The sequence below is a fragment of the Hippocampus comes genome, unplaced genomic scaffold (genome assembly GCF_001891065.2).
Source record: "Hippocampus comes isolate QL1 unplaced genomic scaffold, H_comes_QL1_v1.1 scaffold116, whole genome shotgun sequence".
Classification (NCBI taxonomy): Eukaryota; Metazoa; Chordata; class Actinopteri; order Syngnathiformes; family Syngnathidae; genus Hippocampus; species Hippocampus comes.
This window is the reverse complement of record NW_017805120.1, coordinates 300,044-313,813: the sequence shown is the minus strand read 5'-3', so window position 1 is coordinate 313,813 and position 13,770 is coordinate 300,044. Positions and strand designations below refer to the sequence as shown.

Below are 13,770 nucleotides of genomic sequence, written 5' to 3'. Positions count from 1 at the left end.
CTTTCAGCACGTGTGTGGAAAAATCATTACAGCGTGCGCTTCTATGCCAAGCCCGGGCTTGCTGACTTGTTATTGCGCCATTAATAACTTTTTTTTGCGCTGCCAAGCAGACATCATCAGGCTCGCTCGAGGGAGGCGGGAGGGGCTAAATTAAAACCATCAGTGTTACTTTTTCACCGCTTTCCCTTCCCATCACAGTTATTGTGAGCTTGTTTGACCTCCGAAAAGGCATAGCGGCGGTGTAAAGTTTGACACCTGACTCTCACTTCGAACATGTTGGTCGCTCTCCAGCAATTTTCCGCCTGTCTCGCGTCCTGAGGCCTTTTTCTCACTGTAAGTCGCCACTGACGAGCCCATTTAAGTGGGCCCGAGGATGGAATGCCATCATGCGACACGCCCTCAAATTGAAAAAAAACTTTCAATTCCAGAGCAGATCAGTCATTTAATGGCTCTAATTCTCCCTCTGAAGTTGAAAAAAAAACCCGACGAGTCTTCATCGACCTCCCTATTGCAAACTGTGGGATGTTGCCACATCTTTCTGACAGACTATTTTTTCATTTCATTTCTCTCCATTCCACACTGAGGGGAATTGACAGTGACACAAGACTGCTGCGCTGTCAGGCTTTCTCACGTTGTAGTGGAGATTCTGCTGACGCATCCTTTCTTTTGCAAAAAAAAAATATATATATAATATTTAAAAAAAAAAAAAAAAAAAAAAGCAGCGACTCAAGTGTTTTACGCAGCGGAAACAGACAGTAAAGCGGGATGAGGGACGGGGATGGCGGGGTTGGGGGATGCTCTTATTGTGCATTCCGGCCACATTCCTTAACTTTTTCATGCCTGATGCGGCGCCGGGTGAAGGCCTCACCGGAATACAATCGGGCAACTGGAAGAGGAAGTGCAGTGTTTTCTTAAGAGCCAACATGAAGAAAAAAAAAATCCTTGCAACCATAATCAAATGAAGGTGAAAAATGTAGAATAGTAGCGCAACTTCCATCCATCCATTTTCCGATCCGCTTATCCTCACAAGGGTGCAACTTGGTGATGCCACGACACTCAAGCCCATGAGGGACGAATTACTCGGTTTAATGATGTCATTACGGTCGCCATGGAAACCGTGCACGCCGAAGGAAGTAAGCCGACGTACGAAGGAAGGCGAAGGGGCGGCTCTCGTGTCAGGATGGGAGAGGTGGCACAAAGTGTTAATCTGTGAAATTGGATGAATTTAAATTGCCTGGCAAATGGGATTAAATTGTATCGGCTGCACATGGAAAAGGGGCTGAAAGGAACGGATATGCGTGTTACGCTATTAAAAGAAGCCCCCCCACCCCTCCCCGCTGTTCCATATACAGTACATTTCAACCAGTGGGAGCTTGGGGGAGGTTCAAGTGTCAGATCGAGAGAGAGGCAGCGTGGGACGCCAGATGTACACAATGTAAACAGTGAGCATGACCTTTGTCTTGAGTTTCTGTCCCGCCCACGCATAGGTCACGCCGAGTCGGTTTAACGGCGAGGTAACCACGAGCCAGGTGATAAGCAGACAAACGTCGTCAACCGGAAACTCACGGGTCAATGAGGGGACGATTTCAAAGGAAAACTGCAGCACGATGGATGGATGATCATTGGAAAATCATCCACCATCTTGCCAAATAAGAGTGTCACGAAAACCAGTGCAGAGGGTAATAAGTCTATGCATCAACATTTTTTTTTTGTGTGTGGTCATTCCACTTCCAGGCGTTGCAATAATTCCACGGCGTAAGCAAGCAGCAAATCCGACACCCACACGCTTCCGCCTCCTCATTTTTTTTTTTTTTTTGCGGCAGCTCAGCTTGTAATGAGCCGAAGTAATTAACCGGTGCCACCCGGGGTTAAAAGGTGCCGATGGTACATACTAAGCCAGTCCGAGTGGGGCTCATAATGAAATCACATCCAGGGCCCAAACGTCCCTCGCGGCTGTCAATTGAATATCGGCAAGTAGCTGCATTTTTTTGTGTCGTGAACCGTGACAAAATTGAAATACTTCAAGCATCGGAGAAGAGCATTTGAGATCAGGCTTCTGGTTGTTTGAGTGCACTTTTCATTTGGATTTAAAGCTAATGTCGACAAAATATATATGTCAAAAAAAAAAATAAAAAGGGGGCATCACTACATCAAATTGATATATGGCAGGTGAGTGTATAGAATTTCCCATTCGGAAAAAAAAAAGCCTTGTCGCCTCGTTAATAGTACACTGCCTGAAAGTGATTTGGCCTTCAATTTGACGTGCATCTTTTATCGGCATTATTCATGTGAGTCAGAGTACAAATGCTATTATGGGTTTGCTCCGTTGGTAATCTTAAGGATGAATAATAATCCCCACCCCCCACCCCCCAAGCGCTGTACATGAATTGCGACAAGGGCGTGGCGGTAGGATGCAAATGAAGAGACCTTCAAACAGCGTTCACTTTCAGAGCCAAAATGGCGGGTCAAGTTTTCTCGGCCGACTTTTATGAGCCTCTCATCAGAATCGTCTTATTATATTGATTCATTTATTTATTTATTTGTGGGATCTGTTTTGTTTTTGCCTCCGCTCCAGTTGTGGTGGCACGTTGATAAAAAAAAAAAGCATGAGGCTCGTTTACACATGTTCACCGCTGAGCAAATATTGACCTTTCCCTCTCTTTCTCTCTCTCTCTCTCTCTCTCTCTCTCTCTCTCTGTCTATCTGTCTCTCTCTCTATGCTGGAGACATTTCTCCAAACGACGGCATCTGCTAACTTTTCCGTTTAATTTCCCCTCCCCGGCGTTAACAGAGTGTTTCTGGCACACGCAGATGGACGTCGGCGTCAAACTGTGAACGAGACACGTCGGTTTTATGGCATCGGAGACGATTAAGCAATAAACGAATAAATAAATGAGGGAGGGCTCATTAAAAGACGAGATGGTCTCATTTGAAGGGTGATCAATAAAAAGGGCATCACATCATAGACTCAAGTCGCTTCAGCAACCTGGGAACCGTATTTCGTTACTTTAGGGCTCAAAATGGCTGCCTTGCTATCAAACAGTCGACAGAAGTGTATGATGATAGTCGAGCGATATCTAGAATGACACCAAGTGCAGAGCCCCCCAGACCAGAGTAAAGATTCACTCAAATATGGGTTTATGTTCTTATTCGTCGTTTGTTCCTAAGCAGGATTCATCGGACGCAACTGGAATTGCCCCGCAGCCATGCTGGGAACCACACTGCTTAAAATGGCCACCTTGTTATCAGACAGAATCAGCATACGAGATGCTGCGGTCTAACAACATCTCGAAGGCAATACAAACGCCTCCCAGGGAAAAAGAAAAGCCACGTCATCTCAAAAAAAAAAAAAAAAAAGGACGTTTTGGTCATTTTTGTGAGAAGAGTAAACAATGCAAGCTGTTATACCCACTGGTGGTGGTGGCGGAGCATTGCTATGGCAACCCCCATTTCCTGGTCATATCTTTAATGAAAAGGTAATGAGAGAAGCATAACAGTCCCGACTTCATTACGGCGGTAAAGATTGGGCAATAAAAAAAAGTCAATTAGCGCGTCCGTCATGTGCTGCGTCTCCAGTCAGGAATGGGAACAGAAGGTTTCCTCTGCCTAAGCATGAAAGATGAATCTGGTCGGTTTTTTTTTGTTTTTTTTAAATAAATTTCTCACCTGTCACTGCTCCCAACGTAAGCCTCATTTAGCCTCACAATATTAGGTACGCCTGCATTTACAACCCTAACAATGTCATCTTGTATGTTCTCAGGGGCGACATGTGCGATTTTTCTGCTGTAACAATTGGCCAGCACCTGCTTCCATGCATAATTAGGCTCAGCCTTTATTTTGTTCGAAAACCGATTACCACTTATTCTTTGATAGAAAGTGGAAGCATCTGGAAAAATCTGTGAGTAATTGACCCCTTGCCCCAAAAGTTTGTCATTTTAAACAACCATATAGCTTTGCTTGATAAGTCCATTGAGGCCAATGCTAACAAACAATGTAAAACACCATAGAAGGCTAATGAATAGCATCTGTATCGCGGCGTTATAACCGTTGAGGCAACATATATTTGAACACAAGCCATGGAGCAACACATGTAGACGGATAATAGATCAGTACTTACAGACATGTTTTCTTTATCCTCAGTGAAGAATAGCGCATCTTCCAGGTAGCTACGGTGCGACGTGTCCACTGGAAGCAAAAAAATAGTTTAATTCTTTATATTTTATTTGGTTAAGTCAGTATTGTATTTTTTTTTGTTCCCCCCCCCCCTCCATCAAAGAGTACAGAAGGTGTGCCTTTGACAATACTGACTTTTAATCCCTGCTCCACAATGCACGCTGGTCCAAATGAAAACAAGTCTGTAATTACACGTCCTCCCCTCGGGGAGCCACCATCAAACACCGGAATGAGGAATCTCAATCACGCCGCTGTAATTAAGCATTGTGCAGCCTCATGCGTTATGTAGCTTTTAGCCCCTTGCTAAGTAGCTAATCAAGGCGACGGATTCCCTCGCCCCCGCCACCACCTTGCCGGATGCACTCACTAATTGGTCTCAGCGTATCCCGCCCCTGCTGCAAGTTGACCCTTCACCTCTTGCACGTACAAGAGGGCTTTGACGTTGTCATTTTGAGTGGCAGCTGTGAGTCATGAATTTCATGTACGATATAAAAAGCACGAGTGCCCACGTGACTTCGGAAAGTGCATCGCCGCTGACCGATAAGGACGGTCTGATGACAAATGCCCTCCCACATGAGAAAGGAGAGCCACAGTCGACGAGTGTAGATTGCGCGAGACTAATCCAAGTGTCCGGTGAGCGCGTCGATAAAAACGTAACAGGAGGTTGCCCGCCTCGAGTGTATGATGATATAGTTTGCCTTGTTGTTTTCCGTCCGCCAGGCTTATAGCCCATGCGCCCTTGGTGTCCCGCCACCCTCCCTCGGGCAAACGGGCATATGGCGCTAACAAATTGCCATGAAGAAAAAAAATCCTTCCAAGCTTTGGCCGCGTTTCCTCCCCCCTCCCCTCCCTGCAAATGGAAAGTGTCATGTAACACATTTGCATGGTGTGATGCGTGATGAAATGCTGCTGCAATTGGAACTTTATTTGTTTTATTCACCGCGGCGGGGTAAAGCGTCGACGCCAAGAGTTGTCAGAAATCAGGAGTGTCGGACGAGGAGTATTCCGCATGTCACTGTCGGCCAATATGTGCCCCCGCTCACTTGTGTCAAAGCGCTGCAATGAATTATGCACGCTTTTCACCTTGATGGGCAGTAGGGGTGGAATGACTTCAGACTCTTTGAAGTCAATGCTAAGGTCATGATGCTCAAGTCGACGGCGATTAATCGATGATGTAAATTGATTTTTTTTTCACCCCAAAAAAAAAAAAAAACTTCCTCAGTTCCTTTCGCCACGCTCCTCTTTTGCAGAGACTTTCCATGAAACGCATCCCGCAAAATCAGGCTGGAATCTGACTGGGATTTGCACTCTGGCTCTCTCGCATGTAGGTCACGCCTTATTGTTAAAGGAGCGCTCTTGAAAGTTCTAACTTCCTTATCTTCCCCTGCTTTTTGGATTTTTTTTTGTTGTTGTTTGTTTGATCGAAAGATTTTTTTTGGAGGAGTAGCGAGGGGGAGTGGAACACCCGGGTGATGGAGCACTGAGAAATCGGGAGCGACGTCGCCACCTCGCTGGGCCGCGCTCGTGCCAGGCGTCTGTTTTGTGAGGGAGATTAATGTTGCGTCAGTCACATTCTTTGTGCAAAACGGCTCGCCCGGAATCTAGCGACATTGAAAACCGACGGCGGGGGAGAAAAAAAAAATAGAGGAGCCCGGCATTTGGGGGACGCAATGCTAAATTTACTTGACATGCATGGCGTCCCGCTGTTTTCCGCCAGTCAATGCTCGCTTGCCGTCGGTGGCGTCATGAAAGCTCCTCGTGGGCGGGATGTGGCTCGGGTATGCAGCTCTACGCGCCCAACAAGGCAGGGCTTTTATTTTTTTCCCAACAAGGCTTTGCTCAGGGGCATGACACATTTCTGAGGGGCTTTTGGATCTCCTGGCCTGATAATTTCTTTAATTATTCAACGCTTTGCTGGCAGATGTAGTGAGGCCATGAAAAAGGAAAAAAAATCTTGGGGGCAGCACACACATACACACATGGCATGAATTCCCATGGAATGGACTCTACTCAAAAATAAAGGTGGTGGAAATTCGGACCAGATTACTTGACATTTGTGTCCAACTGATTCCGACCTCAACTCTTCACAAACAATTTGGATTTTTTATTTCCAAGGAGGGGCAAAAAAATTCTGAGGTAAACGTAGCAGCGTTACCCCAAACACAAGTTTGTGCGGCATTTCATCACGAGCCACCAAAAAGACGAAATAAATGTCGCCCCACCCTCCGCTCCTCCAAAGGATTCCGTAAAAATGGTGATTTGTTTTGTACCTGCGCTCATTTCCTTTGTTCATGAATAATACAACGTCTCCTTCCACTGAAGTGGAGATGAAGCAACCTCTCTTTGCCTTTCATGTGCATCCTCGAAACGCAAACCCCGCACCTGTATGGAAGCATGAGAGGGTCGCGCATACAGACGAGTGCGCACACGTGCTACCGGGGCAGCCGTTCATCCCCGCCGTCCCTCCCCACCGCCGCCGCTACGGCAGGCTCCGCTCGTGCAAATAAACAGACCCAAAACAAATGAGTCTTTGTCGAACCTTCTGCATGATAATGAGGTTGATGTGAGTGCGAGTCCAGTCAGGCACGATGGCTGCCACGACGACGCACAAACGCAAACGTAGACTCTGACTGGCCATATTCTACCAGATTCCATCACGCATCCATGATGTGACCTTTCCGCTCGATTTTTTTTTTTTGTTTTAAGTCTGTATAGTTAGACTGTGACAAAGTGAAGATCCCAGCCGCCATGGTGTTTATCTTCCTCTGAAATTTGCCTCATTTTCTTTTAATTTCTTTCTCATCGCAGTCATTGGCGGATACCTCATTTCGACCGCAGCGTTAGGCTTGTGATCCGACTCCCACCGGGGGTCTCGCACCGCTCCGCCAACCCCCCAGCCCCCTTCAAAACCATCTGAATTAATAAGTGTTCCGGGTACGTATCGATTCCCCAATCAATGTCTTGTTTGTGTTGCGCCGCACTGGCATGATGAGGTTGGAATGGAAACGGCACAGAGAAAAGCAACGGCTCCTTTTTTCAGTCACATTTAATTTAAAGGACACTATTTTGATCGATAGTGGCAAAGAAGTCACCGGTTCGAGTCGCAAAGGGGTTATGAGATTTTTTTTTCCATGCTCAAAAGACTTGACTCTGTTGTAGCCAACAAAATAGTTGTTTTTGTCAAAATTTAAATGGAGGTCATTTTTGGGAATAAGGCTGTCACGAAATGAGGAAAAAAAAAACAAAACAAGCGCTGTGAATACTTTAGGATACACTGTGTTATCAATGGATTGACTTCCAAGTACCTCTTCATCTAGTTAGCGTGAGTGCGGTCGGGTGGACGTCGCAGATGTCGAACCAGTGCCGATCCACTTCCTTGTGCGGCAGCAGGCCGTTCCGCGGCAGGAAGGGGCGTCGGCGGCGGTCGCGGCCGCTCACCACCTGCCAGAAGCGCCGGCCCTTGAAGAGGAAGACGGCGTTGTGTGCGTACGAGAAATAGGCAACGTCGATGTTACCGCCCGGGTGGTCTCCGCCAGACACCGGCGGGAACGCCTTTTGGATGGCTTTCGGAAAACCCGGCGCCACACCGTTGGACTCCACGCTAAAGGCGTACACCTGTCAAAAGACATAACTTAAGTTTACGGCGATTCCATGTTTAAATCTGCTGCCGGGATGACATCCTTACAAGGGTGTTTTTGAAGAAGTAAATGCATGAGTCCCTTCGGTCGTACACGGCCGTATCAATGGGACCGGAGATTCCCGGGAAACCCTCGGAGATCTTCCTGGGATAGCGGTGGCCCTCCGGGTCCTGTCCGAAGACCTTGTCATTGTCGCTGTCGTACTTCCAGAACTGAGTACCTGTCACAACAAGTGGTCCAGGACTGATAAAGCATCACACATTGGGAATTGTACCCAGGTTTCCTTGAACATGACCACTTAGCTTAAATATTGGAAGATTTCGACAGTCTCTAATGGAGGTTAAAAGTATTGGATGAGAAAGTGGAATTCTACCTTTGAAGAAGTAGACATCGTCTCGCTTCAGAGACCAAACGTGCACATAGGCGTCCACTCCATCCGCGGGGAGCCCCCGCCAGCCGATCCGCAGCGGCACCGGGTCGCCATAGCGCGTCCGGTTGTTGCGGTTCTCATACAGCCAGTACCAGCCCTCCCTCATAAAGTAGGTGTTGAAACGGACCACCACCTGCCCGTAGGGGCTCCTCTCCCGTCGGATCCAGTCGAACACGGTGCTGAAGCGGCCCTTGCAGGCGCCTGTGGGCAAGACCCAAACGTGGGTTGAATTGAGGACTTCCCGTGTCCATTCGAAACCTGGACGGCGGGCGATACTCACCGTAGAGGTTCTGTATGGCTTTCCTGTCCATCCAGCCCATTTCAAAAGCGGCCTCCTGGGGCAGGTAGCTGGGCTGCATGATGGATCCGGGTCTGTAGATGTGGGGTAGCCCTAAAACGTGTCCAATCTCGTGAACTGCCACCTAAAAAAAAAAAAAAAAAAAAAAATGTCCGGGCAGGATGTAAGAGCTGCAAAGATCGTGATCCAGGCGTTCCCTTGACACTCACCTTAAGGAGGCTAATTCCACTGCCGGTGTTAGGCGCTGTAAAATGTTCGTCGTCATCGAAGTGGATGTCGCCCAGAAACCAGGCGTGAGCAAACTCTTGACCGCTGCCATCAAACCTCTGATTGCAACCAAGATGTCTTCCTAGGTGCCACACAATTTAATCACATGATGTTCTGTAGTGTGTGGAACGCAAAAATTGTTCTGCAGTCAAATGGCTCAAAATGCCAAAGAGATGAAAAGTCTGACAATCTGGAAACCCAAACGGGATCTTCCTATCTCTAGTTTTCCTTTGTAGAATAGTTTTCTATCAGAAAATTGTTAACCGCCAAAATAAAACTAAAAATAAACAACAAAAAAAGCTCAGTGGCAAAAGTGGCACCCAGTTTGAGTTTGAACAAGGCGTTTTTCCCCACCTGTGCCAAAGCCCAGCCTGATGTCGATGTCCTCCAGCGGTGACCCGTTGTCCTCCATGAACTGGAGCGGTGACACCTCGCTCCACATGCGGAAGGCCAGCCTGAAGATGTAGCGCTGCTCCTCAATGGACAGCTGATTACTGTAGCCTTCGCCCATCAGCCGCCACCTCAGGACGTTCTTGCTGAAGGCCACGTGGCCCGCCTCGCCCAGGTCCCTCCTGTGCCGCCTGCGCTTGGTCACCAGGGCGGCCAGGTGGCGTTTCCTGCGTGTCACCGCTGGGCCTGACTGCATTTTCGCCAAGTGGTAATCCCGGGAGGAGCTTGTCGTGAAATCGGCGCGGAAATTGGTGGCGTTGGTGTCAGAGAGAGCACTTACCGTGCCGTTAATGTTCACCGGGTCTGTTTCAGAGTCATTAGCGACACGAGGGGGTGTGTCGCTTGTTGTGTAGTTGCTGTCAGTCTCATTGAAAGTGTCTAAAGTGGTGCTGTTTTCAACATCCAAGGCCAGACTCTCTTCAAGTTCAGGTCCAGTACTGGACACTTCCATAGGGTCCTCCGGTTCCAGCTCCATTTCCTTGTCGGGGACACCACACCTTGGCTTGTTCATGGCCTCTCTGGTGGCGTCGTCAAAAGCGCCAGTCACTGGAAGGCCAGACAGCCTCTGGAAGTCTTTAAGTGCTGCAGTCAACGCTTGGTTTTCTCCTTCTGGAGGAGGGCGATCCCTGAAATGAGGCACCGAGGTCCCCTCCTGGATGCTCGCTTGGAGGTCGTCAAGGAAATCATTATTGTCGTCGAGATCCTCATACCTGTCCCGCGTCTCCTCCCACCTCACTGGCTTCATGAAGCCGTATCTCGACAGGAAGAGCTGATCAAGACACGGATGAATCATTGTTATGGGGGTCCACTCCACTCCTACGTTTGTTTTTTCATGATTTAATAGACATTTACCTCTGCTGTGTATTCGTCCGTTATGGTCTGAGCTTGCTGGGCGTTGAACATCTGCAAATCCGAGTGATCGCGATGGTGGAAAAGCTTCTCGCCGGTGCTGGTCCAAAGAAGCAAAGAAGTGATCAGCTGGATGGAAGTCAGCATCGTGATGGCGTTTCAGGTCTGTTTGTCTGCTGGAGAAAAAAAAACTGTTGGCTGTGTGGTTTTATAGGACCAACCGGCACAGGTGCGCTCACCCAAACATCTGCAAATCCGAGTGATCGCGATGGTGGAAAAGCTTCTCGCCGGTGCTGGTCCAAAGAAGCAAAGAAGTGATCAGCTGGATGGAAGTCAGCATCGTGGTGGCGTTTCAGGTCCGTTTGTCTGCTGGAGGAAAAAAAAAATGTTGGCTGTGTGGCTTTATAGGACCAACCGGCACAGGTGCGCTCACCTGGATGGGGAGGGCGTCCCACAGCGTTGTGTGAAAAGCAAACACAATTCAACTTGTTCGCGACAAATTGTGCGGATGTGCCGTACTGTATAACGCTCCGCTGGTTTCCAATGGACTTTGAAGAACACCCACTTTGAAGAGTGAAGCAAAATGAATTAAGAAGACCACACAGACAACAACAACAAAAAAAAAAAGGTTCGCCATATACAGTCGAATAGAATATCATGTCCACTTAGATGTCATGGGTTTGGGATCCAGTGCAAATTAATACAATTGACAGACAAAACTAGCGAGAATAATTTCAAATGGACATTCACAGGACACTTTATTAGGTACACTTGCAGGGTGGGGAACCTTTTTCCTTTTTCGGTGTGACCAATTTACATAAAATACGTCAAATTGACAACACAAAAATTTGTATTTTGGAAACAAATTACCTTTGGGCTAGTGAACACACTATACTCACCAAATCTTGCGAAAATTGGTATCCGAGCAAATAATAGACACTTTTAGAGGTACAACATATGACAGCAAACAAACAAAAAAAAAAAGATCTGTAAATAGGTGAATCCAATAGTAGCAAATTACAAAAATGTACGGGAACACTAGTTCCTAAATATTAGCAGCCGTCACAATTGTGTCCAGTTGACGGAATCCCACACACGCATTCAACATGACAGGATGCACAAAAATCAATTTAGAACCTATGCTGTGAAGCGCATAGGTGGTCGGCCATTTTTGTTTCATGGCGACATGAACTGCATCTGCCTTTTTGTCCATACCTGAACATAGTCCTCCTCAACCAATTGATAACGGTTAGGTGTACCTAATAGTGTCCGGTAAACACACTTGACCGATAAAGTTCAGATGGTCATTTTAGCGCTTTGCTTATGGCCTCCGCCAGGTGCTGCGGCGTGGGCTTCTTGGCGGTGCAGCTGACGCTCAGACCCTCCGCCAGCATGGCGTCCCGCGTGGTGGGCCCGATGGCGGCCAACTGCAGACAAGATTTGTCATTTGTCTTTTTGCGGGGAGATTACATTATCCATGTTTGTCGTACATCCAGATTTACCTTTATTCGCGCAAGCTGCTCACCGGCCAGCCCGCGCAAGGCCTGCAGACAGAAGTTGACTCCCGATGGGCTGAAGAAGGCCACACTAGCTGGGGGGCCCTAAGGGTGACAAGCAGGGATTCCCAACCACTGTGCCTTGATATATTGCACAACATAGCAAGAGTTAAGTTTGACCTGTGCAGCAAAATAGTCTGTAAGATTCTTCACCACGTCAGGATGCACGGCTGTTTGATAGACAGTCAACGTCTCGAGGGGAACCCCTAGTGGACGAATCAGGTAGTGATCATCACAGGTTCCACTGGAGTTCAGTGACTATTTATTTTCTATTGATACATCCTTTTTTACCATCTGCTTTAAATATATATCTATTTCATAAAAAGGACATTTTACCATTCTCCCTTAAAGCCACAGGCAGAACTTCTCTTTTGATGGAGCCACAAGGGAAGAAAAGAGGGAGGATACCGGTGTCCTCTCCTACATAGAGAAGGAAGCGTGCCAATTTGCAGTACTTGTAATTAAGGTAACTTGACGAATCACAATCCTTCGTATAAATGTCTTATTCAGATCAAGTAACTTGAATTAATCAATAGATAACCCAGCCGTTCTTCTGAAAGCACGCCACCGTACGTTCAATGATGGCACGCGACAGGACTTCCGCCGTCCCCGTGTCCTCACCGAGTGGGTTCAAGCCAAGGCGGCGTACTGCAGGGAAGACAAAGAAAAAAAACAAAAAAAAAAAAAATTTTTTTCCATCATTTTCTATTTAAGTCAGCAACAGTGAATCACTTCTTCCTGCCACTTAGAACTACCAGGTGCCTTGTTGACAAACATTAGGAAAAGGTCTATAGGTCGTAAAAGAACAACAAAAGAAGGTGGGACACACTTCAGGAAGGCGCCTCACCTGCTCAGAAACAAAAAGAGGGCATCGCAACAAGTTGTCACCTGTGCTAACGGCACCTCGCGTGTTCATGTCGGTGGCAGGTGACTTTACCTAAGGCAGCCGTCGCTTTCCCCACCACATAAACGGACTTTGCATTCCATTTGTCTTTCGCTATGCGCTCCCATTCTGTGGAAAAAGACACAAAAGCGTAGTTTTGTTCCACTTGTGTGACAGTTGTTGCATTGTTTTTCACATTCGAAACAGGGGTGGGTTGTCCATATTAAGTTCTCCATCTGGTTTCACCTTCTCTTCTGTCCCCAAGGCACATCTTCACTGCTTCCACTGCTCTTGGGCTTGTAAATATAAGGCCACCATATTTTTCCGTTTGGAAAACCTTTGGGGAAGATAGGAATTGTCTTTAATGTAAGATGACATTCAAAAGAGACTAAATTGAGCAAACAAAATGGCTGCTCACCTTTTCTGATAGGGTGTTTAGTGAAACAAACTTAAACGATAGCACAGGTAGAAGGGTTGCTCGCAGGCCAACGTTCGTCATTTCCTGTGGTATTATAAAAATAGACAAGCATTAAAATATGACAAAATAATGAAGGTTTGTATTGATATTGTTTTCGTGCCTCTACCTGGTTGTAAGGATCAGACCCTTGGTCTCCATCATTTGGCTCTTTCAGAAGCAGCACGTTCATCTTGAGAAAGACTGTAGAGATTATATATCATAAATTATTGAGGATATACTGGATATTTGTGGGAAACTGAATGGAGCTGTCATAAAGAATTCAGTGAAGTGAGAACTGAGGGCGTGAATGCACACAAACCCAAACTACACCCAACTGTCAGGTTGCTGATAACAACCTAGCTTGGATGTATGATTTTGGGTGATACTAACCACTCACAATTAATTCAATAACGCCACAAAATTCAACGAGGTGAAACCACCTACTTACATTAACCGTAACGTACCATGGCGTCTGCGTTACACCACGGTCGCAAGGATAACATTATTCTTTAAAACCCAACAAAAGTTGCTAGCCTGATTATACAGCTGAGCGCCAAGAGACCACTAATTGTACAGGGGAGTCGTATTAATTTAATGTAGACTAACGTATTTCTCCCAGGCATGACTTGCGCGTTGCAGCTAATGGGTACTTTTAAAAAAGTATGAATCGAATTCTCTAAGAGTCAAAAACAAATGTGTGACTTCAAATTGTGGATGAAGCGCATTTTGAATAACTGTCACCCCTGCGCGATTGGTTTATCCCAAGTCG

General features: G+C 46.8%; 2 protein-coding genes across 14 annotated transcripts in view; both read right to left on the bottom strand.

Annotated features, from left to right (window-relative positions):
- mmp21 (matrix metallopeptidase 21) overlaps window positions 1-10,641 on the bottom strand; it is a 35,530-nt gene extending 24,889 nt beyond the window's left edge. For 7 of the 12 annotated variants that reach the window (XR_002167743.1, XR_002167742.1, XR_002167747.1 and 4 more), the window contains exons 1-9: window positions 10,539-10,641; window positions 10,109-10,278; window positions 9,161-10,025; window positions 8,749-8,888; window positions 8,522-8,663; window positions 8,185-8,442; window positions 7,859-8,031; window positions 7,479-7,788; window positions 4,118-4,185 (exon numbers count right to left, since the gene is read on the bottom strand). Coding sequence is in view for 2 of the 12 variants with exons in the window: in XM_019865780.1 (XP_019721339.1) it covers window positions 7,483-7,788; window positions 7,859-8,031; window positions 8,185-8,442; window positions 8,522-8,663; window positions 8,749-8,888; window positions 9,161-10,025; window positions 10,109-10,252 (2,028 nt within the window). In the remaining 10 variants the exon portion in view is untranslated. Of the gene's footprint in view, window positions 1-4,117; window positions 4,186-6,325; window positions 6,556-7,204; window positions 7,789-7,858; window positions 8,032-8,184; window positions 8,443-8,521; window positions 8,664-8,748; window positions 8,889-9,160; window positions 10,026-10,108; window positions 10,282-10,538 lie in introns of those variants that run through there. The other 5 variants (XR_002167741.1, XR_002167748.1, XR_002167740.1 and 2 more) reach the window with 4 other exon arrangements.
- A 193-nt stretch (window positions 10,642-10,834) lies between these two features.
- Window positions 10,835-13,590, bottom strand: uros (uroporphyrinogen III synthase). Of its 2 annotated transcripts, none has more exons than XM_019865781.1 (10): window positions 13,466-13,590; window positions 13,129-13,202; window positions 12,963-13,046; window positions 12,791-12,881; window positions 12,599-12,673; window positions 12,235-12,309; window positions 11,998-12,081; window positions 11,782-11,867; window positions 11,608-11,706; window positions 10,835-11,532 (listed from the first exon to the last, which is right to left on the bottom strand). In XM_019865781.1, exons 2-10 carry the CDS (start codon window positions 13,189-13,191, stop codon window positions 11,410-11,412), a joined length of 780 nt encoding a protein of 259 aa, XP_019721340.1. In that variant the 5' UTR covers window positions 13,192-13,202; window positions 13,466-13,590; the 3' UTR covers window positions 10,835-11,409. The 2 variants fall into 2 exon arrangements, with proteins under 2 accessions (XP_019721340.1, XP_019721341.1); XM_019865782.1 differs by having other exon boundaries at window positions 11,815-11,867.
- Window positions 13,591-13,770: the final 180 nt, after the last annotated feature.

Coding starts and splice junctions, on each gene's coding strand:
- uros (XM_019865781.1), bottom strand. CDS start 13,191: ATGAACGTGCTGCTTCTGAAAGAGCCAAATGATGGAGACCAAGGGTCT. Junction 13,047..13,128: donor GGTCTGATCCTTACAACCAG/GTAGAGGCACGA, acceptor ATAATACCACAG/GAAATGACGAACGTTGGCCT. Junction 12,082..12,234: donor GTCGCGTGCCATCATTGAAC/GTACGGTGGCGT, acceptor TTCTCTATGTAG/GAGAGGACACCGGTATCCTC.